Source organism: Capricornis sumatraensis, chromosome 23 (assembly GCF_032405125.1).
Source record: "Capricornis sumatraensis isolate serow.1 chromosome 23, serow.2, whole genome shotgun sequence".
In the NCBI taxonomy this organism is placed as follows: domain Eukaryota; kingdom Metazoa; phylum Chordata; class Mammalia; order Artiodactyla; family Bovidae; genus Capricornis; species Capricornis sumatraensis.
Genome location: NC_091091.1, coordinates 22853403 through 22878638, shown reverse-complemented (window position 1 = coordinate 22878638; position 25236 = coordinate 22853403). Strand labels below are relative to the sequence as shown.

The 25236-nt window shown below is 40.1% G+C and overlaps 1 protein-coding gene and 2 non-coding genes across 3 annotated transcripts in view; all 3 read left to right on the top strand.

Moving 5' to 3' along the window:
• The first annotated feature begins 13665 nt into the window (after window positions 1–13665).
• LOC138070582 (U6 spliceosomal RNA) lies at window positions 13666–13772 on the top strand. Its single transcript, XR_011144155.1, has one exon. It is a non-coding gene; the product is annotated as a U6 spliceosomal RNA (small nuclear RNA).
• A 243-nt stretch (window positions 13773–14015) lies between these two features.
• On the top strand, window positions 14016–14088 carry TRNAG-CCC (transfer RNA glycine (anticodon CCC)). Its single transcript has one exon. It is a non-coding gene; the product is annotated as a tRNA-Gly (tRNA).
• A 2873-nt stretch (window positions 14089–16961) lies between these two features.
• FBXW4 (F-box and WD repeat domain containing 4) overlaps window positions 16962–25236 on the top strand; it is an 85696-nt gene continuing 77421 nt past the window's right edge. Inside the window, exon 1 of the mRNA XM_068961594.1 lies at window positions 16962–17680. Within this exon, the coding sequence (XP_068817695.1) occupies window positions 16962–17680 (719 nt within the window). The remainder of the gene's footprint in view (window positions 17681–25236) is intronic.

Sequence of the window (25236 nt, the reverse complement as noted above, 5' to 3'; positions counted from 1 at the left end):
AATCTCACTGATCAAGTGTGAAAGAAAAGGAAGAAAGAAAAAGCCAAGTAGATCTTTGCAGGCAACCACTAGATGGACATAGAATTCAAAAACATTCTTTAGTGAGATCAAGGATAACAGGCTTTGAAGCCTGGAGGGCTGGCGAGTCTCAGGACCAGCCTGGCCATGGCAATCCCCACACTGAAGCATCCACAGTCTTGCACTTGCTGGAGTAAAGCATTTAAATTGGAACAATGTCAAATTTCACAGCTATCTTATGGCCAGTGACCTTACGGGACCCCAAAGGAAAGACAGATAAAAAAATGATTGTTCTCAACAAGTTCTGAAAGCGAAGAAGTCACATAGGCAACCTCGAGAAACAACTTCAAAATGAAAATGTCCACAAACTGTTGCATGCAGGGTGGCAGGCAAACAGTGCTTATTTATTTATTCATCTATTGATTATTTTTACCGAGGACTCAACAGTGTGTTCTGACTCTTCACAGAATACACACAAAGATAAACTCCATCACCACAGGTCATTTGTTTATGAGGGTGATATTATTGTGAGAGAGGAAGAGGTCACAACTATTTTGAATTATTTAATCAATTTGAAACAGGTTTTATTGTTATAGAGACATAGTATCAGACCAAAAAAGCCTCTATACATTAGGCGTGTCTTTTAGACCAGAATTTCAGTGACACTTCTCATGCCCTAACTATGTGTAAGTGAATCATCTTAATTTTTTAAAGAGAAAATTTAAAATAAATAAACACTACACATGTGGTGAAAATTCCCTCTCATCATGGCCCTCCAAATCTCCCACCTTCCTTCCCAGAGGCAGCTATTACCATGAGTTTGAGGTGTATAATTCTGTTCCAATTTTTTACCTTCACCTGAATATATATGGTCCCTAAAGAATTATGATACTGTTTTGTTTATAAATTTTTTGGTAAATAGTATCATACTATATATATTGCTCTGAATTTATTTTGCTAGTACACAACTTTATGTTTTTTCTACCTATCCAGGTAATTGTTTTATTCCTTTTTTAGACTTAATTTTTTTTTAAGTCTTTATTGAATTTGTTACAAATATTGCTTCTGTTTTACGTTTTGGTTTTTTGGCCAGGAGGCATGTGGGACCTTACGTCCCCAATCAGACATTGAACCCATACCCCCCTGCATCGGAAGGTGAAGTCAACCATTTAAATGTTTTAGAGGAAGAAACCAAGAAGGAAGAAAACGTTTATTCATACAGAACAGTTACATGTACCTATATGTTTCTGCCTGACTCTGACTGGGACGCTAAAGTCAGGAAGACTTCTTGGAAGAAGGGAGGCCTACATACAGCTTTTGAAAGAGAAGGGGGGGGGGGGAACAAGTGGCAAAGAATGTCATAGTACATTTCAGAGAGACCCCTTAAAATAATATCCTAAACTAGGAATTGTTGAGGTTTGCTGTGTGATCTTTCTTTCACTATTTAGAATATGGGTTCTATGGCTTTTTTTTTCTTTCTATTTTTACATTTTGGTTAGGTGAAAGTTTCAGCTGTGAAAGCTCTGTTCAAAAAGGAACGTAATAGTAATCAAGATGTACTAAAACCAAACAACTTCAGAAATTCAATAAAACCCTAGCATTTAAGTCCAACAGGTGACACACAAACCAATTACAAATGAAAGAATCTTTGGTCAATGGGGTTGCTGGTGTGTGCTGAATAAAATACATTCAAAATGTATTTGCAGTGTGAGATAAAGATATGGAGGTCACAAGTAAGTGCCACTTGTGTTAGTAGTTTTAATTTTACCTTGTCAGAGCCCCATGTACAAAACTTGAGAAAGCGAGACTTTGATTTGTTCAGTTTCCCTAAGGAGGGGCCACAGAATCCTTGAAGCATGATTTGAAAAAGATGGATAAGATATTCCACCCAAAATTCAACATCACCTTTAATCTTGCCCTCTCCTCCTCTAATCCCTAGGTAATGTTTTGTGCTTCTTTTGCAGGAAAGCAATTTTGTTAATCACTTTAGCACCAATTCTTGCATCCCTGGCAATACTCAGAACTGCTTCCATCCAAGTCTTTGATGTGGGAAAGAAACACACACACTCTTTCGCATGTAATCTGAAAACAATTCACCTCTTGCCAATGAATGCACAGCACTCCACTTTAATAGAGAGCAAGTTCTGTGGAGGTTTCTAATCCTTTCTGCCAAAGAAGAGAAGAGAGAGAATCACTCAGGTAGCCCAACCTCATTCAGAAGTTAAAATCACTTGGAATGTTTTGTGGTGTGTTTGGGGCTTTTTAAAAATATCACTTGCTGAAGATTACTGCTCTCAGGGGAAATCAAAACAACTCAAGATCAAAAAAAATAAATAAAAAATAAAAAAATAAAGGTTCCTCAGCCCCAACTCAAACAGGATATTCTTCTCAACTCAGATAACTCTTGATCTAAGTGTATTACAAGAAACCTGCTTTAATCCCTCAAAGCAATGGTGTTATAGATAAGTAGCAGTAACATAGGTGGCTTAAATTCCAGAAGTGTACAAAAGACTTGGTTGGAAACAAAACTAAAAAAGAAAGAAAGCTCAATTCTGCATTGCAGTGACTTGAAGAGGGAAATTTAGGGCAGTAAAAATGCAAAGAATGACCCCTAAAAAAGAAATAGCTATAAAAGTCTAGATTTGTCTTAATGGTCTTGTGTGTTGCTTACAGTATGTGTCTGAATTTGTGTGTGTTAGGGGTATGTTTGTACATTTTAAGACAGCATTTTAAGACAGGGAAATTGTTTTACTGATTTCTGGATCTGATGGGGTTCATTTGAAAAATCTCTCTATATATTTTACTATGATAGTACCACATTCTGAAGCTTTGTTTCACAAAGGACTTTTAATAATTTAACCAATTTTAAGTTTAATTTAAAAATTTTAAAAATTCAAGCATTTTCTCTGTTTAGTCCTTTTTCCTAATGTGTCCCTGCTTATTTAAATGCAGTGAGTATTCTTTTTCCTTCCATCAGTAATTGTCATATTTTCACAATCTGGGTATTAATTTTGATCTACCTTCTGACATCCTAATTAACATATTTCCTCCTTGGGAGCAAACACTGGTACTAGGTTAACATCCTAGTTAACATCTCCCCCACCCCAACTTCTTCACTGTAGCTTTCTGAGGCAAGGTAGAGGTAATTTTTTTCATTATTCCTGAAATATGCTTGAAAATGTATAATCACTTTGCTGTATACCAGAAACACAACACTGTAAATCAACTATACTTCAATTTTTAAAAATCTATAATTTCTCAAGATCTCCATCTCTCATCAGTTCAGTTCAGTCGATCAGTCATGTCCGACTTTTTGCGACCCCACGAATCGCAGCACGCCAGGCCTCCCTGTCCATCACCAACTGCCAGAGTTCACTCAGACTCAAGTCCATCGAGTCAGTGATGCCATCCAGACATCTCATCCTCTGTCGTCCCCTTCTCCTCCTGCCCCCAATCCCTCCCAGCATCAGAGTCTGTTCCAGTGAGTCAACTCCTCGCATGAGGTGGCCAAAGTGCTGGAGTTTCAGCTTTAGCATCATTCCTTCCAAGGAACACCCAGGACTGATCTTCAGAATGCACTGGTTGGATTTCCTTGCAGTCCAGGGGACTCTCAAGAGTCTTCTCCAACACCACAGTTCAAAAGCATCAATTCTTCGGGGCTCAGCTTTCTTTATAGTCCAACTCTCACATCCATACATGACCACTGGAAAAACCATAGCCTTGACTAGATGGACCTTTGTTGGCAAATGTCTCTGCTTTTGAATATGCTGTCTAGATTGGTCATAACTTTCCTTCCAAGGAGTAAGTGTCTTTTAATTTCATGGCTGCAGTCACCATCTGCAGTGATTTTGGAGCCCAAAAAGATAAAGTCTGACACTGTTTCCACTGTTTCCCCATCTATTTCCCATGAGGTGATGGGACCAGGTGCCATGATCTTCATTTTCTGAATGTTGAGCTTTAAGCCAACTTTATCACTTTCCTCTTTCACTTTCATCATACCACTCGACAGAAGAAGAATCACTACGATCAGACCCACAGCTTCCCTAGCTTTTTAAAAAGATAATATTTATTATTCAATAGGCAATCCATACAGTTAATAGTCTAAAAATTCAAAAGGTATGAAATAGTGTATAGTAAAAAGAAACCCTATCCTGTATCCAACCGGTTCTCCTCCTTGGAAGCCAACACTGGTGCAAGGTTTTGTGTCCTTGTCCAGAGAGCACTAGCACCCAAAAAGTCAAAGCAGGCCAGTGTAGTTTCCCACCCAGCCCTCAATGGTAACATATTGTATATACTCCTGCATTTCGCTTTTTCACTTAATGTTTATTAGCTACCCTTCTGCATCTGATCTTCCTCATTCTTTTTCACAGCTGTTTGTTTACTGTTCTATTCTATGGGTGTTCCGTAATGTATTTAAACAGTTTGAAATACATTTGTTCCAAACATTTCTATTCTCTGTCAATGGCTTGTTTCCTCTCAGGTTGCTTCTGTGACTCTACTGTGGGCACTGCTGAATAAGTAACATGGATTTTAATTAACTGTATCATGGAAGGCTCTTGAAAAATGTTTATTTTTGAAAATCTTTAAAACTTAAAAAATTATCTAAAGGAATATGAGTGTATAGTTTTAAGAAATCTGGACTTATGGGAATTGTGTGATACCAAGACTGTTATTTCCTCTCGTTCTTGTCATGGATCACACCTGCTTCAACATTTAAAATTCCTTTGTTCCTTGATTTTCCTATGAGGGTTAATATAGGATACTGAATTGGGAATTTCCTTCTACTAACTGATATTAACTTTAATTTTCTTAACCTACAAAATGTTAAATATTGCTTTATATACCTTTAATTGAATACCAGTTCAACAGGCTCATATATGACTAAGGACTCAAATCAAGGAAACTGTAATGCAGTTGACCTTAACTCTTGGGAGAGCTAGGGAAGTTGTGGGTCTGATCACAGTGATTCTTCTCCTTCTGTTGAGTGGTATGAGAGATAGAGATCTTGAGAAATTACAAATTTTTAAAATTGAAGTATAGTTGATTTACAGTGTTGTGTTGGTTTCTGGTATACAGCAAAGTGATTCATATATATATATATATAAAATATTCTTTTCCATTGTAGTTTATTACAGGATACTGAACATAGCTCCCTGTGCTATACGGTAGAACCTTGTTGTTTATCCTTGTTGTATATGGTAGTTTGTATTTGCTAATCCCAAACTCCTGATTTATCACTCTCTCCCCCTTTCCTCTTTGGTAACCATGTTTGTTTTCTATGCATGTGAGTCTGTTTTTGCTTTGTAAATGTTCTTTTGTATCATTTTTTTAGATTCCATATACAAATGATGTGTGTGTTAAGTCGCTCAGTTGTGTCTGACTCTGCAATCCCATGGACTGGAGCCTACCAGGCTCCTCTGTCCATGGGATTCTCTAGGTAAGTATCCTGGAGTGGGATGCCATTTTCTTCTCCAGAGGATCTTCCCAACCCAGGGGTTGAACCCATGTCTCCTGCATTGCAGGCAGGCTCTTTACCATCAGAGCCACCAGGGAAGCCCAGTAAAAATGATATGATATTTGTCTTCTCTGTCTTACTTTGCTTAATATGATAATCTCTACCTCCATCAATATTGCTACAAATGATGTTACTTCCTTCTTTTTGATGGCTGAGTAGTATTCCATTGCATGTATATATCACATCTTCTTTACCCATTCATCTGTCAGTGGACATTTAGGTTGCTTCCATGTCTAAATAGTGCTGCTGTGAACATTAGGGTGCATATATCTTTTCAAATTAAGAGCTTTCTCCAGCTATATGTCCAGGAGTGGGTCGGCTGGATCATATGGCAACTCTTATTTTTAGTTTTTTAAGGAAGCTCCGTGCTGTTTTTCGTAATGGCTTCACCAATCTACATTCCCACCAAAAATATAGGAGGGTTCCCTTTTTCCCACACCCTCCCCAGGATTTGTTATTTATAGACTTTTTTGTGGGGCCATACCATGCAACTTGAGGGATCTTAGTTCCCTGACCAGGGACTGAAACTGGGCCCTTGGCAGTGAGAGCACAGAGTCCTAACTATTGGACCACCAGGGAGCTCCCTATTTGTAAATTTAAAAAGTATTTTATTGACTTGGCTGTGCTGGGTCTTAGTTGTGGCATCTTTAGTTGAGCAACTAAAGTGCACCGTTTAGGTGCACTCTTAGTTTCAGCATGTGAAATCTAGTTCCCTAACCAGGGATTGAACATGGGCCCCTGCATCGGGAGCAAGGATTCTTGGTCACTGGACCACCAGGGAAGTCCCTGTAAACTTTTTTTAAAAATAGATGTATTTATTTTTCGGCAATAGTGGGTTTTCGTTGTTGCATGGAAGATTTCTGTAGTTGTGGTGAGTGGGGGCTACTCTTCCTAGTGGTGGCTTCTCTTGTTGGGGAGCATGGGCTGTAGGCACACGGGCTCAGTAGCTGCAGCACAGGGGTTTAGTTGCTCTGTAGCATATGGAATCTTTCTGGACCAGGGATTGAACTGGTGTCCCTTGAACTGCAAGGTAGATTCTCAACCACTGGACCACCAGAAAAGCCCCCTGTAAACTTTTAATGATGACCATTCAGACCAGTGTGAGGTGGTACCTCATTGTAATTTTGATTTGCATTAAGAGATGATAAATGAAGGATCCTGGGTTATGCCACACATCCACTGAGATTGGTCATGCTTGAGGAAGGCATAAGCACCTGGGCAAAATTTCCTTTCCACTTCCTGTTCGCTCCCACAGCCCCCGGAGGCCCAGGCCCTGGCCCAGTCGGGATCTGAACTCCTCACCTCATCTTGCCAAGGCTGGCATCTGTGCAACTATTGTTTGGTTCTGCTGTCAGACTGACTTCAATTTCAGCTTTTTCATCTGTCCATTTTACTCCTAATTTATGAGCTTCTAGCACATATGTGAAGTTAAATTTCTCTTTCCGCCTTTTTTGTTTTTTTTTAATGGGGAAGCTCTTCTAGCTTATCTATTGTGAAGGAGAGCTGGTGTTGACTTGAGGCAACAGAGTTGGTGGTCCAGTGGCCATTGTCTTGTGTTAGAAGCAAGTGGTCTTGCTAAGCTCCATGTGTTTGGAAACTTCTCTGACTGGAGCTTGTGTTGTTAGAGGAGGAACTCAAGTTGTACTCCTTTTTCAGGTCAATCTGCCGAACCTGGGAAGATCCCCAGGGGCTATGGACTTCTTCCTGCTTTTCTCTCCATGGTAGGTTTTAAATGTAGGGGATTTTTCTCACTCATCTTTCCATTTGAAAGATGCCATAAGAAAGGGGAAAACAGCTGCCACGAGAAAGGGCAAAAAGCAATTATATAGAGTATATAATTCTTTAAAAGTAGTGACATAGGTTCTCAAAAGATATCACTTAAATATGGGCCTAAAAGTCATAGTTCTCTTCACATAGTATGTGTATGTATATATAAGCGTATATGTGCATGTGTGTGTGTGTGTATACACACACACACACATTTTTAAAAACTAAAGTAAAAATCCCCCAAATTAAATAAGACCAATATTTATTTCATTCACATGCAAACTTTTGTTTGTATTTAACAGCTGAACACAACCCACCATCTGTTCAAAATAATGTAACTGAATGCTATTTCAGAAAAGTTGTCTTTTGTGTTTTTCACATTTTTAACAGGAACCCAAACCTAGGACAAGATAGATAAATTATATCCTGTGGTTTTAGTCATTGTAATGAATGCCTCAAATGAAAAAAATTTACCTGAACGTTAGGCATTCTTAAATAGAAATAATTATAAAAACAGAAACAAGAAGGGTATATTTGACCTTGTACTTTCTTCCAGAAGAGCTGAAGATGCTTAAGAAACATTTTTTCCCTAGAACTTATCATTTTCTTCTTGAAAAAGAACTTATATTTATATATATTCTATCTCAGTGGTAACTTTATTTTTATGTATGTACCTATGTATGTATTTGGGCTTCCCAGGTGGCGCTAGTGGTAAAGAACCTGCCTGCCAGTGCAGGGGACATAAGAGATGCAGGTTCAATCCCTGGGTCGGGAAGATCCCCTGGAGGAGGGCATGGCAACCCACTCCAGTATTCTTGCCGAGAATCCCCATGGACAGTGGAGCTTGGTGGGCTACAGTTCATAGGGTTGCAAAGAGTCAGACATGACTGAAGAGACTTAGCAGGCACAAACCCATGCATGCACATGTATGTATTTAAAGAAATTCCCAGAACATTCCACAAGATTTATGGTTGCCTTCATCTTCGTTTTGTATTTTCCATCATTTGTTGCCAAATGACTCTGTCTTCTGACAGAGATCAGAAAAATAACAAATTCTGATGTCAACATGAATTATCTTAGATCCTAATGCTGATGGCATTAGGCCCTCCATTTTGTTCAAAATTTCTTTGAACACCACTTATTGACATAAGGCTATCTCAGACTAACTAATGGTAGCATTACTGAACTGGCAAATCTAGAAATCTGCTTTCTTATTCCCACAATCCCACAGTCCCACTTGATATTTCTATTTTGCCCACCCCCTTACCTTACTTGCCATATGGTCCTTAAATTTTGTGTACATGTGTATATCTTTCACACATAAATTGGTGCTTGGAAATGTGTGTTTCTCACAGTTGTAAAGTCAGAACAGTATCTTAGAATGACATCTGACCCTCCGAAAAATCAATCTTTTCAGTATAGCTATGTTTGGATAATTAAAAGTCTTAAGTAGTAGTTTCAATTTTGTTGGAGATGACTTATGGGACAATATTTTTATGTCTTGCTTTTGCATTTGGGATGACAAGATAGGGTTTCATAATATCATAAATTTCTAACTCAGGAAACACAGCCTTCATGTGCATTATAAGTTTTGCCAAGATTTTTTCTAAAAAGTCACAAAAGGGTAAAATAAATTTACAAAAAACAAACAAAAACCTTTATTTTGGTATAATAGATTTAGATTTACAGAAAAATTGTGAAACCAGAATAGAGTTCTTACATACTACCATTATCAACATTTTATATCAGTATTGTGCATTTGTAATGATTAATGGACCAACCAGATTTCCCTGGTTTTTACCTAATATTCTCTTTTCTGCTCTAGGATACCACATTCCATTTATTTGTCATGACTCTTGTTTCCTCTTGGCTGTGACAATTTCTCAGACTTGCCTTGTTTTTGATGATCGTGACACTTTTGAGGAGGACTGGTCAGGTAGTTTCATAAACCATCCTTCAGTTTGGATTTGTCTCATGTTTTTCTCATTATTAGACTGGGATTATGGCTTTTGGGGAGCATGGCCACAGAGGTAAAGTACCATTTTCATCATGTGTATCAAGGGTACCTACTATCCATGTGACTTACAGCTGATGATGTTGAACAGGTGTTGATCACCTGGCTGAAATAGTGTTTGTCAGCCTTCTCCATGGAAAGGTACTCTTTTTTTCTCCTCTTCTTTACATACCGTTTTCTTTGGAAGGAAGTCACCACATGCAGTCCTCTCGGGAGTACGTATGTGTGGTGGGGGAGAGTAGTTGTGCTCCATGTCCTCGAAGGTGAAGTATAACAAATTGTTTGGAATTATGTGGGAGGCTTGTAAATGGACTTTTAAAAATATTAAAATTAATTAGCTTAAATTGAATGAAATGATTTTGTACATTCAGCTACAAACACCTCTTAGGTTTTTTTCTTTAAAAAAAGATTCATTATCTATGTAATATATGTTCACTGCAGAAAACTTAGAAAATATAGAAAAGGGTAAGGCAACAGCAGAAAGAACTTTCCATAATCCCACCTCTCATCAGCATCCATTTCTAGAATTTGAACATATTTCCTTCTAGTCTTCTCTACATAACTTTTTAAACAATATTTTAACTTGTTTCATATGAAATAAAAATATATTTTATCTTTGAATATGACAAAGACGGTGGATTCACAGGAAAACAGATCAGATCTTGGTGTTTCTAACAGGATTTCAGAATATAAACTGCCAACCTGACAGAAATAGAGGAAAACAATAGAAACAACAAAAAAAATAAATAAAATGGGAAAGACTAGAGATTTCTTCAAGAAAATTTGAGCAGATACCAAGAAATACCAAGGGAACATTTCATGCCAAGATGGGCACAATAAAGGACAGAAATGGTAAGCACCTAACAGAAGCAGAAGATATTAAGAAGATGTGGCAAGAATACACAGAAAGATCTTAATGACCTAGATAACCACAATGGTGTGATCACTCACCTAGAGTCACACATCCTGGAGTCTGAAGTAAAGTGGGCCTTAGGAAGCATCACTATGAACAAAACTAGTGGAGGTGATGGAGTTGCTGTGAAAGTGCTGCACTCAATATGCCAGCAAATGTGGAAAACTCAGCAGTGGCCACAGGACTGGAAAAGGTCAGTTTTCATTCTGATCCCAAAGAAAGGCAATGCCAAAGAATGTTCAAACTACCACACAATTGCACTCATCCCACACACTAGCAAAGTAATGCTGAAAATTCTTCAAGCGAGGCTTCAACAATATGTGAACTGAGCACAGATGTTCAAGCTAGATTTAGAAAAGGCAGAGGAACCAGAGATCAGATTGCCAACATCTGTTGGATCATCAAAAAAGCAAGAGAGTTCCAGAAAAACATCCACTTCTGCTTTATTTACTATGCCAAAGCCTTTGACTGTGTGGATCACAACAAACTGGAAAATTCTTCAAGAGATGGGAATACCAGACCACTTTACCTGCCTCCTGAGAAATCTGAATGCAGGACAAGAAGCAACAGTTAAAACTGAACATGGAACAACAGACTGATTCAAAATTGGGAAAGGAGTATGTCAAGGCTGTATATTGTCACTCTGCTTATTTAACTTATATGCAGAGTACATCAGGCAAAATGCTGGGTTGGATGAAGCACAAGCTGAAATCAAGAATGCCAGGAGAAATATCAATAACCTCAATAGGCAGATGACACCACCCTTATGGCAGAAAGCAAAGAGGAACTGAAGAGCCTCTTGATGAAAGTGGAAGAGGAGACTGAAAAAGCTGGCTTAAAACTCAACATTCAAAAAATGAAGATCGTGGCATCTGGTCCCATCACTTCATGGCAAATAAATGGGGAAACAATGGAAGCAGTGACAGACTTTATTTTCTTGGGCTCCAAAATCACTGCTGATGGTTACGGCAGCCATGAAATTAAAAGATGCTTGCTCCTTGGAAGAAAAGCTATGACAAACCTAAACAGCATATTAAAAAGCAGAGACATTACTTTGCCGACAAAGGTCCGTCTAGTCAAAGGTACAGTTTTTCTAGTAGTCATGTATGGATGTAAGAGTTGGACCATAAAGAAGGTTTAGTGCTGAAGAATTGATGCTTTCAAACTGTGGTGCTGGAGAAGACTCTTGAGAGTCCCTTGGACTGCAAGGAGACCAAGTCAGTCAATCCTAAAGGAAATCAGTCCTGAATATTCACTGGAGGGACTGATTCTGAAGCTGAAGCTCCAAAACTTTGGCCACCTGATGTGAAGAACCGACTGACTGGAAAAGACCCTAATGCTGGGAAAGATTGAAGGCAGGAGAAGGGGATAACAGAGGATGAGAGGTTGGATGGCATCACCGACTCGATGGACATGAGTTTGAGCAGGGTCCAGGAGCTGGTGATGGACAGGGAAGCCTGGTGTGCTGCAGCCCATGGGGTCACAAACAGTCAGACACGACTGAGCGACTGAACTGGATTGAACCTGACGTATAATTTCTGAAAACAAAACTTTAGACTCTATCTTTCTATTTATGTGATGCTCAAATGTTTATATATTTATCATTAGTCCTCATTTCTTCTTTCTTATACTCTAATTTGTTCTTTATTTTACTATTACATGAGACACATTTTAAATGAAATAAAATTTGAAGAAACTTAGGTGGCTAGTTAAAACTCTGGCAATGATCTAGGCTTCTCCAACTGTCTTGTTGCATGGTGTGTTTGGATGCATAACAACTATAATTTTCTTTTTGGGAGACTTTATTGATTTTGTAAAGGTGATCCATGCTGCTTTAAAAAAAAAAAAATCAAGCAATAGGGAAAAGTACAAAGTAAAATTCCATTACTAGAAATAACCATTATTAGCATTATTCCAGAAAGTCTTCTTTTGAATATATATAAATAGGGACACAATTACAAAAAAGGCTCATATAATACATACTACACACACACTGTTATTTAATTTAACAAAAGAAATAGAAGCTGAAGTAAAATGATGAAATTACTAAACTTTTGTTATATCTTCTCTTGCAAGACAGTAGTTCCTACAAATCCTTTTGAAGCTTTGCAAAAAGATTATGAAAAGCATAAGAGGCTATGGATTCTACATATTAACCCTTAGAAAGTATTAATAGTTGAGACAAGGACAGGATCTACTTTAGTTGTTTAGAAGCAGCTTTTATTTAGATACCAGACCTGCCTGAAGGTCAGAGGAAATGTATATTATTAGGTGTGGCTATATTAATTGAAAGGGATCCTAGAAGACTCTGAATTCAATGCCTTATTCCTATTCCATTTTCTGTTGTGTAAGGTGAAGGCTTAGGATTTTCCTTGTAGCTCAGTTGGTAAAGAATCCGCCTGCAATGCAGGAGACCGGGGTTCGATTCCTGGGCTGGGAAGATCCCCTGGAGAAGGAAATGGCAATCTACCACAGTATCCCTGCCTGGGAAATCCCATGGACAGGGGAATCTGGTGGGGTATAGTCCATGGGGTCGAAAGAGTCGGACACAATTTAGTGACTAAACCACCACCATGGTGAAGGCACAGTTCAGGGTAGGAGCTTTGGGGTTAGAATGTCTAGATTTGATACCTGTTCTGTCATTTAGGAACGGTGTGACCATATGCTTCAGTTTTATCTTCTGCAAAAAAAACAAAAACAAAAACATAGGTTAATCGTATCTTCCTTATGTGGTTATTGATAAGAATAAGTGAGACAATACATGGAAAGCTCTTATAATAGTGCCTGATACACAGTCAGTGCTCAATAGATATATGCTATTATTATTAAGCTGTCATTCACAAAATAATCTCATTCTTTCTCATTCATCTCAGAATAATTCCCCTGCTAAATCTGCTTACTTTTAAAGTTAAAGGCTGGGGCCCTGAGGGCTTAAGAGGCATGCGGGCACTGGCATATTGGATGTGGGAGGAGTCTCCTGCCTAAGATTGTCATCTATGTTTACGAGAATGTACAGAACACACAGTTCTAGCTTTTTCACAATCCTAAACATATAAAATACCTGTAACAATAATTACTACTATGCAAGTCAGTTACAAGGACATACACAAAGAACTTTACCTCTGAACTTAAAAATCGTCTCTAAAGGTAAAGTAACATTGAACCCAGGTCTACCTGCATTGCAGGCAAACGCTTTAGCCTCTGAGCCACTAGGGAAGCTAAACTAATATTAGTATTTCTGAATTCTCAGTGAAATTCATAGTCTCATACATTTTATAGCATAGGAAATATAGGCAATATTCTATAATAAAATGGAATATAATCTATAAAAATATTGAGTCTCTGTGCTATACACCTAGAACTGATATTGCAAATCACCTATCTTCTATTTAAAAAGTAGAAAAAAGAAATTGAGTCTTATGTTTTAAAATATTATGAGTGCTTGCTTCGGCAGCACATATACTAAAACTGGAATGATACAGAGAAGATTAGCATGGTCCCTGTGCAGGGATGACATACAAATTCGTGAAGCGTTCCATATTTTTTATAAAAGGGTGAGATTTCTTTTTGATTTAACTAACATCTTTTTAGTTATTAACTGCGATAGGTATGGTGTAATGCTTACTCAATAATAAAACTTTTCTCTTTTTTGAGTAAAAAAAATAAAAATAGAATATTATGAATTTCATGTTTTTGGCATTCTAAGTTAAAAGTAGCCCAATGCTTACAGTTTACTTATTATTCAAATTCTAAATTTAAAATGCCTTATTAAAAATAAGGTAGGGACTTCCCTGGTGGTCCAGTGGCTAAGACTCTGCACTCCCAATGCAGGGGGCCTGGGTTCGATCCCCGGACAAGGAGCTAGATTCCACATACAGCAACTAAGACCCAGTGCAGCCAAATTAAAATAAAGAAAAGATTTAAAAAAAAAAAAAAGTAAATTTCAACCCTGCCCCCCCCATATTATTTCACTGTTTCCTGGATTTAAACTTCAAGGGAGTTGATGATTTTCTAAAGATGTTCTGAAGTCCAGTGTACTCTTTTTATTTTCTTTTTTTCCTAGCTATTAACGTGTTTATTTTCTTTGATAATAAAACACCATTCAGTGTTCCATGAAGATATGCATTTACTTTTGTTACAAATCATTTTTTTCAGTCCCAGCTGATTTTTTATCTTTTTTTGGCTGCACCATGCAGTGTGTAGAATCTTAGTTCCTCAACCAGGGATTGAACCCAGGGCCTGGGCAGTGAAAGCATGGAGTCCTAACCACTGGACGACCAGGAAATTCCCATCCAGCTGATTTTTTTAAATAACCTGTCTCCAAAAAGAATTTTAAAAGTGTTTGTTGTGATGTAGTTTTTTTCAAGTTTGGTTTAAATCCCACATTGGATTTTTTTTGCTTTATGAGGGAGGGAGGGTTGATGAAAAATTCTAGGTGCTTCTCTGAGTTGAAACTAAACTGTAGGGTTTTTTTTTTAATAGCTTAGGAATTTAGGGATACACCGAATCACCACCAAATAACAGAATATATGCCAATTTTCCATTTTGGCTTTGCCTTTCTGCATAGTGAGTACTTTGGCTTATTTTGGAAATCATAAATTTTAGTTCACTTGATCTCTAGTTTGGGTGCAAAAGAAGGTGATATTTTTAAGTGACGGTTTAATTTCTCCAGTAATGAGAGCAACATGGGATAAAGAATAAGTTGCATTTGTGTGATTGTGGATTTTAATACTTGATTTAATTAAACAATTTTCTGTGCCTTCAAGTCCTCTACTGAAAACTAGGTACAGTGTGGATGAATTACTTAGTTTTACTCTGTGTAAAGAAATGGTTAAAAAAAAATAAACAGTAAGAAATTACAAACATGTTTAACACAAATCAGAAGACAAAATGTAGGAACCATATGCTATATTCATCTGTTTTCCTTCCAGAGTGGCTCACAGTATACAACTGTAGCAAAATCAATAAATGTTGAGTTGATATTACCTCAATATTCAGCATTCCTACCTCAACAGCCTTCTAATAGTATGAAATAAGTAAATATCTTTATAATGATTTCTAAGAGATGGTCTAAATTCTTTAGTTGTACTGAAATGTCATGTCAAATATTGCTTTTAATAAGTAAACCACTGGCTGGAGTTTGGAAATCTTTTTTCTACACAAAGCCTTTGTTGTACCTCCCCCAAACACACACCTTTTGTAGGGTATTTTTTTGTAACAGGATTTGACCTGTAACTATTATTGAGAATTTTCTTAGAGGAGTTCAAAGCATTTTACAGGGATCATCTCATTTATCCCTCGAAAGTAAGGCAGAGGCATTATCTCCACTACAGACTGAGAACACTAAAAGGCCAAGATAGGTGGGGTTTTTTGTTGTTGTTTTGCTAAGATCAAAAAGCAGTTCTAGGGCAAAGCCAGATTCCGGTCTGACCTTGTTACATGATGCTTCTGTGGTGACATAATGCAATGTCCTTCCTCTCTTAGGTCTTGCCTTATGCTACCTATTGAATAATTTCCAGAGTTGATATTTCATTCATTCTTGCTTCTGAAAATGGATCTTAAGATGAAAAAACAAAATAAACCCCTAAAATTTTTACTATTAGGGTTTGGGGCACAGGATACTTAGGGATAGGTATCTTCCTCCCCCACCTGCAAATCTTATTGCCTTCCCCAGTGCTGTTCAATAGAAAAAATGTGGGCCGCAAATTCAAGTCACATGTATAACTCTAACCTTTCTAGTAGTTACAAAAGTATATTTAGGCCAATGTATCAAACAATCTTATCACTTCAACATGTATTATAAAACTATTAATACGATAGTTCACATTCTTTATCTTGCATAAGTCTTCAAAATCCACCTCAATTTGGACTAGTCACATTTTCAATGCCCCTAAGCCATGTGTGACTAGAGGAAACAGTATGGGACAGCATGGGACTTCAGTATACTTTTCTTAGCTCTCTCTTCAAAATGGTACCCTTGTGAATGGGATGGGGGAGCCTGGTGGGCTGCCGTCTATGGGGCCGCACAGAGTCGGACAAGACTGAAGCGACTTGGCAGCAGCAGTAGCAGTGTGAATGGAATGAATGGTGTGGGGAAGGGCTCCTGGATGACCTTGGAGAATCCACTTGCACTTGGGTGGTGACTAATAGCTTTACCACTTGCTTATCCATGACCAGGGAGTGGATGCAAGACCTAGAGGACTGCAGTCTTCCAAAATGTCAAAAATACCAGCTCATTGCTAGAACTGAGGTATATACCCAATGTGAGAACCCGGCCTAAGGAACCTGCCAACCTTTAGGGGTGCAGTTCACGAGGCCCTTGTATATGGCCTGTGGAAAGCAGGCATCAGACGAGGTAGAAGAGGGGTATGAGAGGGGGAGGGCCACCCAAGTGGGTGCTTCTTGAGGGCAGGGCCTCAAACTAGCTGCTGCTTGAAGGCAGAAGCTCCTCGGGCGGTCTTAACCAGGCGCTTGGTGGGCCTCACGCGCTAGATGAACTCACGCTGTGTTTCCGGCACACGCTCGGGGCGGCCCGGGGCATGGGAGGGGGCCGTTCTACGACCCCGCCCGCACTACGAAGCCGCTCCACGGCCTCGGGTGTGAGGGGCGGGCCCAGGTTTCGGCCCGCGCCGCCCCATGTGACCCGGTCCGGCATGGTGTCGCCTCCTCCCAGGGCGGCGGCTGTGGCGGCGGCTCGGGCTTGGCTCCGCGTCGGGCCGGCCCCGCGGCCGCTCATGGGTAGCCAGGGCGGCGTGGGGGCCCCCGGGAACGGTGGGCCCGGCGAGGGCGAGAGCGGGGAGACGAGGAAACTGCAGGAGGAAGGGAGAGCCGCGAGAGGAAAGCGGAGGAAGGGGAAGGGGAAAGCGGGAGCAGGGCAAGGCGGAAAAGGAAACGGAGCGGAAGGAAAGCCGGAGCGGCCACAGGCGAAGGAGGAAACGGGGCTGGGGGCTGAGGCGGGACCGAGTGCAGGCCGAGGAAAGGCAGGAGAGAGAGGCGGAAGCGTGGAGGAAGGGGCGAGAAGGCTCGTCAGGGGAGATGAGGGGAGCGCAGGGGAGCGAAAGGAGGCCAAAGGGAGAAGTGAGGGGAAGAAGGAGGAATGGAGGGTCAGGACTGGGAGGCGGGAGGGCGCCAGGCCGGCAAGAGCACAGGGACGAGGGAGTCAGGCTTGGGGCCGCCTCGCGGGGACACGGGCGGCCATGGCGACAGCGGCTGAGGAGGAGGCGGCGGCGGCGGCGGCCCGGGAGCCAGCCTGCAGCCCAGCCGCGGGGCTCGCACTCCTGTGCCTGCCGGAGGAGCTGCTGCTGCTCATCTTTTCCTACCTGGACATGCAGGCCCTCGGCCGCCTGGCTCAGGTGTGCCGCTGGCTGCGGCGCTTCACCAGCTGCGACCTGCTCTGGCGCCGGATAGCCCGGGCCTCTCTCAACTCCGGCTTCACGCGGCTCGGCACCGACCTGTAAGCGCCCGCCCGCTCCCCGCCCCAGGCCGGCCCGCGTCCCGGGAAAGGGCGGGGCGCCGCGGCCTGGTCGGCCTGGGGCCGTGTCGTACCCTGAATTCCGAGGTCCAAACCCGACCCTTTCCCGAGCACCCAGTTCCTCTCGGAGGCCTCCATCTGAGGAAACCTCCCAAGAGCATCTCCCTTAGTCAGCACCCTCTCTGTGGGCAGCTCCTCACAATTAGCCATCTTAAGCACTCTCTTCAGCTGTTAAATGTGCCTTTTCGCAGACGTTGACCGCCTGGGTTCCTCAGCGCCAGAGGAGCCCGGCTGGTCTGTGGCTTTAGAGGCCTCCTCTCATACAGGTGTAGGACCCATGTCCCTTATGTGGTCTATCAGGACGTTTTTGTGGACATTCATCCTCTCACTCCGTTAGGCTTCTGGGCTCTGATAAAATCAAATATGGAGAAAAGGGCTCACACTCCAAAAAAAAAGGCCCTTGGTCCAAGTGTCAGTGATAATTTATGACTTGATGGAGGCAGAATGACACACAATAAGGGTACCTGCTTATGGCAGGGAGTTGGATGAGGTACAGACTGTACGTGAAGGCATGGTATTGTAATTTGGCCTGTTCTTAGTAGGATCTGAAGCCTGTGAATGCAGAACTTAATCATGTAAGCTGTTACATAGGAAGGGGAGAAAATGTGTGGAAATGGAGTAAAAACTTTCTGATTGCACCCAACTCCATCCAATTTGGATTAAAACATTTTTTAAAGATAGTTTTAATACAATATAGCAACATTAAGAAAAGTTGGTTTAAAACATAAAAAGTTATAATATCATCACCTCTAGGCATCTGTTCAGTTTTAAAAATTGCTTTTCATTTGCACACTTCTTCCACTTAGTTGCTATCCTACTGATCTAGCAGAATAGGTACATAATGTTTGTGGGCTGTACTATGAGATTAAAAACTTTCCTCTAATATTAGACTTTCATGCTGTATCTAGCTTTTTGCTGTCATAGATAACAAGGAAATGAATAATTCAATGCATTTTTGGTAACAGCTTTATTGAGATATGTCAGATACTGTATAATACATGTCTTTTTGAATTGGTTCCTTAGAATAAATTCTCAAGATTGGCATTATTGAGTCAAAGGTTATGGTTTGTAAAAAGGCATTGTACCAAGTTACAGTGGCACTAGCGGCGATTTCATATAAGAATTTTAAAAATCTTTGCTATTTTAGTGGACATATAATGATATCTCAAAGTTTTGTTATTTTGCCTTCCCTTAGCAGGATAAGTATTTTCCCCTGTGTTTGTTTCACCTATGACATTGTCTTTTCCTAGTCTTAGCCCATTTATTATTGGGGTATTGACACTACTCTTAGATTCCAATCCTTGTGGGTCATAGATATTAGGATCTAATCTGTCATCTTCGATGCAAATATTTCCCCCAGTTCTTTTTATTTCAGTTTTTAGCCTATAGAAGTTTTAGATTTAAATATATCAGAATAGGTCAGTTTTTCTGTGATTTTTTAAAATCTTTCCTTCCCCTTCCAAAACTGAGAAATTTATGATTTCTCCCACAGACATAATAAATCTTCTCTTTGACATTCTGCTGGTTTTCCTATAATTTGATTTTTTAAAATTGTCAACACTTTCATCAATATCACTTTTCTTTTGGTGTAAGGGCCCTGAATTCAGCCTTCTTTTTTTCTAAACAGTTACCTAGTTACCACTAAACTTTTTGTTAAATAATTCGTGTCTTTCCCTTTAGAAAGACAAAATAATTTGTTTTAGAACGCTTACTTCGACAGATATTGACATATCTATGTGTGTATATAGTCACATATATATTGGGTCTATATCTGAACTCTGTTTTGTCCCACTGATGTATTTTTCTATTTCCATTCTATTTTAAATATTGTTGCCTTTTGATAGAGTGTAGTATCTGTTAGGGTTAAATTTTCCTTGTTGGATTTGTGATTTGTGTGTGTTTGAGAGTGTGACAGCTCCATTCTCATTCAGCCCCCTAGCTAAAAAAAAATTCTGTGCCTTTTCAAAAGTTTCTGTGGATTTCACTGTAAAGTAACTACATATCTGTTACTATTCCTAAATATGCTAATTTTTTTTGGTGTGATGCAATCTCTTTTCAGTATGTTTTCCAGCTGGGTATTATTAATGATGTCCAGGATTGCTAAAATTTTTTGGAAATTTTGAGCCTTATTGTTTTAACTTTTATATTTCTAGTATGATTTTGTTGTTGATAATAATGATTTTCTGGGATTTAGGGGGCATATAAGTGTTGTTACCTTCATTTTGTTAGAAGAATTTTAAAAAATATACATATATTTGCTTATTTTGGCTGTGCTGGGTCTTTCTTGCTGCATGGGCTTGTCTTGTTGCAGAGTACAGGCTCTAGGGGTTTTGTAATTGTTGCACATGTCCTCCAGAGCAGAGGCTCAACGGGCCTCGTTGCCCTGCCAGGTTTGAGATCTTCCCAAACTAGGGACTGAACCAGTGTCCCTTGCATTGCAAGGTGGATTCTTAACCACTGGGCCACCAGGGAAGCCCATCTTCATTTCTTATAACGAAAAACTCTTTCACAGAACATATCAGTTGACCTCGAAGAGTAGTTGTCTGAAATGCCTAAACCCAATCCAGCCATGGCAAAATTTGGCTTTCTTGCTCTCCTTATAGATGAGATCGGGCACTTTCAAGGTGGTATGGCCATAGACTGCCCTCCTTATAGAGACTGAATGAACAAATGAAAGAATTTATGTTTATTTTCCTTTCCTTTTCAAATGCTCTGGGAGATAATGTGAATGAGTGTGCATTCTGTAAGTGATAATAACAAAATGAAAATAAGTTTACAGTATAAAGTGCGTTGAGACTGCCAGGTGATTTGGCTTTGTTATTTTTTAGCCACATGTTTTGATTTCTTGCCTGTGTCCTAGGATGTGGTATCGCCAGCCTTCTAGGAAGTTGTTTTACCATAACACTTGATAAAGAGCAGGGTCATGCTCATGTTTTCTGAGTTGAGGGAGAAAGTTATGCGTGTTACAGCAGGTGGAGAGAATGTTTACCAGTGTGGTCTGTTTTTGGACAGCTGCAGAGACACGATAACCCACCAAGAGGGGCGGTTATCATCCCTGGAGGGAGATGGCATGTACCCCAGTCATCTTAGGGCATTAGGGAGCCTGGGCCCAAAGTTCAGTGAAAGTATGGATGTTTGGATTGTGGCGGGGCTGTAGTTCATACTTTGGGCTAATTAACTGCACACTGGACAGTAGGACAAGTTTTTTATAAGCATAAAACTTCATTTTATGAGAAGCCACACAACTTCACTGCCCCAGAGTTTTATCATCTATAAAGAATGAGAGTAACATAGGCAGTAAAACGAGGCTTAACCATTGTGATGTGTTAGTGATAGCACAGTGTTCAGCACATAGTAGGCACTCAATGAATTGTTGTAAAATGGAACTTTCAAGTTGCGTGGCTTCTCCTCTAGTGAGTCTGTATATAGCAAAAGTGGAGATGGTTTGACAGAGAGAGGCTGCCTAAAGACAGAAGGTGGGGGAAGACACATACATAGCTGAATTTCTCTCACCTGTCCTGAATGTTTTTGGAAACAGGACAGCAGAAGCTATGGGCTTTAGGGTCTGCTCTCCTTGCCGAAGAGCCTCCTGAACTCTCAGAAACACAAACTGCTAAGGTTTACTGACCTTCCGGCCCAGGGCAAGTCCCATTCAGTTTGGCTCTTCCTAACTGACCATAGCTTTGTTGAGTAAGATGAACTGCTTTGGTTCCTTGTGATTTGTTAATGGTCTTATACTTGTGCTTGAAGGCATTTTGGCCACTTTGAAACCACAAACAAATAATTTGCTTCCCTTTAGGCCTCTTGCCCTACCAGGGCACACTGGTAGGTTTCCTGAGCTTTTTTTTTCAAGTGGACACAAAGACAGTTTGAGTCCGTCATCTGGTTTAAAATCAGTGTTGTTTGAAAGTTCTATGAATCCTGGGGGAATAGAAATATCTTTAATATAAAAATCAAGGAAATGTTTCATATAGCAGTCTTTTAAGTTTTCCCTAAAGAGTAGAGGGAAAACTAAGCTAGTTCAGTCTTCAAGAACAAAACAATGAAATTTAACTCTGTCAGTTTATAATATAGGCTAAATGCAAGAAGTTAGACAGTACGACAGGTAGAAGAGCAAAGGTGCTAATTGTAAATTTGGACACTGTAAGTTAACAAAAGCAAGGAATGGAAAGAAAAAAGTATACCCATGTATGTAAATCTATTAAAAAATACTTTTGCAGTCTTATATTAAATACTTTTACTCTCTTGATCGTCTCCCTCCTAAAGTAAGTGCTGTATGTTTTCAAACTTGAGTTTTATTTCAAATATCCTTTGAGCATTACCTGGGTTCTCTCTTGCATTTGCCTGTCATAGATTTGCCCAGAATTAACAATAGGTGTTTAGGGAGTCAGGCTCTGAGGTGTTTGCCCTGGCATGTACATTCATTCCTTAGCCAGGGTCTTGTAGGCTTGGAGCTCTTTGAGGCCGAGGGACTGGGGTATCTATTTCAGTGATGATTAACGTCCAAAGTGGTGAGATGGACACAGATAAGCACAGTGTGTTTGTTTGTTTTAAAATGATTGCACCTAAGAGCATTTTTTTGACCCAGAAAGCATAAAGTTTCCTAACTCTGAACAGAAAAGACATTGCTCACTGGTTACTTTTAAGGCTTTAACAGTGATTTTCAGAAAACAGTTAGCAACTTAAAGTAACTTCGGCTCTCTCCTTCATCTTTCTGCGGTAACTAGAAAGCAATCACTTTCTTGTTCTCCAGTTCATTGAAAGGTTTCATATATGGATGTATTTATTTTCAACTTTTTGGAAAGGCCTTGTTTTGAATGGTTTTGTGAGTTAATAAAAGTGAGTTCAGTTTACATATTTGAAATAAATAAAACAATACACCTGTGGAAACAGGAAATGGTCTAGTGCAGTCAGTACCTCCAAATGCAAACTGGAAGACTTTCCTTCAAGACTGTGAGAATATGGAAGCTGCTTATCTCCTTTCTAGTCTGTAAAACTCAAACAGTAGGGGATGACTCTTCTAACTTTGAAGGCAGAATCAAAGTCCTCATAATCTACAAGATAAACAGTTCATGTTGGAATGAAATCTCTGCAAGTATTTCAATACTGTTTCTTACTTTCAGTTTTCTATGTCTAGCCCCTTCATCTTAGGTAAAGATTGTGCTTGAGCTGCTTGAAATCAAACTGGCAGTGAGGTTACTGATGAAGCATACACATTAAAAAAAATTATTTTTAAGTGTTTGACATAGAAAAGGATTATCTTTGTGTGGCAGCTTAACTTTAACTCTCGAGTAACCCTGGCATTGAATTAGTTTCTGGTCCTAACTCAGAACCATGGAACAGGGAGAATTTCAGGTAGACTCTGCTGAGGCCAGGCTCCAATAACTTTTGAATATTTAAGATGAGATTGACTGTTTGGAAAAACAAGGAGAAAGTTGAGTTTTGAATTTCCAGTGAAAATTGACATGCCCCCACACTCTGATCTACAGAAACAGATTTTTGATAAACTCCAGTATTTATCTCAGGTGTGTCGGCCATCAGATGAAGTTGAAATTCCAAAGATTTGGTTTATTCTTGAGAAAAGTCCTTTTTATTTAGCAGTCTTGCTCAGATTTGAACAAGTATTAGAATTTAAGGTGTAATCAGTAGAAGCAAGATGTTTGTTCTAATTAAGAATGTGTGTATGAATTTTGAATCATGTAAAGGTTTCACCTGTATCTAAAACTGAGTATGAGACTGTCTGGAGAAAGAATTTATCTCTTGTTAGAGGTTTGACTCCCTTGTCTCAACTTGAAGTCAGTTTTTCATTATATCCAAATTGTCCACATTGCCCTCCCTGAAAGTCTGGGCCACCCAATGGGCCCCTGTGTCTGCCCCTCTTTAGCCCACAATTAATTGCCAGTACATTCTTTCTTCTTCTCCTTCTTTTTTGGTATTTGACATGAGCTCAAATTGCTGAGAAAGGTGACAACTGTGAAATGAAGACAGGGCATGGAGACACCTTAAAAAATACATGCAAAGGCCACTAAATGACAAGAGCAGACTGCCAGGCTCTTTCAAAACATCACCACGTCTGTTGACTTTCCATTCCTTGTTCGCAGCACAAAATTGGAGGTCAAAGAATCATAGGAGTTAGAGATGGAAAAGACATTTGGGGTCAGCCAGTTCATGCCTCCACCTTCTCCTGCCCCTGATTCCAAATCATTCCTTGCATTATATTTTCTCCCCCAGCTCTTGTACAGTTTTCACGGTCTTCACTCAGCCCCGGCTGTCACCTTTGGGGAATGATGCTGGAGGCTCTGTCCAGTTTCTCCTCAGCAAAGAGAGATATTGCCTGTGCCCCCAGTTGACATTCATGAACTTCTTTGTTGGTGGTCTCAGCTGAGAGGCTGAAGGCTAACTGGAAGTTTCTCTGCTGCCTGGCAGTGGGGCTTTTCTAGACAGAACTGAGGTGTGTTTAGTGTAGATGATGTCGGGGAAGGGGAAAAGGGCTGGGGTACAGTGCAACCTTACCATTGCTGACTTTGTTCCTTGGTGTTTTTGTAGGAAGGTTCTTGACCTGAAAGGAGATGTGTGTGTGTGTGTGTGTGCGCGTGCGCACGTGTGCGTGCACACCTGAGGAATGTAGTATTTTGGAGGTGGACAGAGACAAGGATATATTACTTTGAGTGGGAGTTTGATAAGAACCCTAACTTGGATATTGGCAGGTTAAACTAGCCAAAAATGCTAGTGGAGAAGTAGATGACTATTTTAAGAAGTGCATGTTAAGGAAGAATTAGGTATTAGAAGTGCCAGCTTAGAGTTAAGATGAGGAGGACAGTTGGGCTGGAGGCCAGTATTTGGGGCCAGGGAACACTTGCTTTTGGGATTCCCCTTTAAGAAAGTAGAAAAAGGGCTGTCTTGTGTTCACTGACTGCATGGTTTGGCAGGGGGAATGGTCATTTTTAGAGGCAGCTTTGGAAGGTTACCCCCAGCTCCCCCTCTTGTTCCAGCAGCTGTTGGGAGCAGTCCGAAGGGGGTATTATATTTCTTCTGGTAACTCTGCCAAGAATGAGAGGAAATCCACAATCTGTGGGCTTTTTGCGGGGATGGGGATGGGGTGGCAGGTGATGGGACAGGGAAATTAAATTGTTTTATAGTAAATATGTTGAGATACTTTTCCTGGAAAGCTGTTGCACTGAAAGGAAAGCTATTTCCCCTGCTCACTAGCTCTGTAATGGGTTCTTTCTCTGTAGAGAAAGGGAAATAATCTTCCGCTGGTGCTGCTTTTTCTTTCTTCCCTGTAGATCCAGGGAATCTCCCCTGACCTCCTGTGTTTCTTTGAATTTCATTTAGAAAGTCCACGTTGAAAAGGTGAGTCAAGATTCAGATACAAGTGGTGTGTGTGACTAAGGGGCCTCCCTCCAGAAGTGAGTTACTAAAGGAGAGCCTCTCTTCATCCCTTATCTTGGCTACGGTTTGACTTTATCATAATGGCC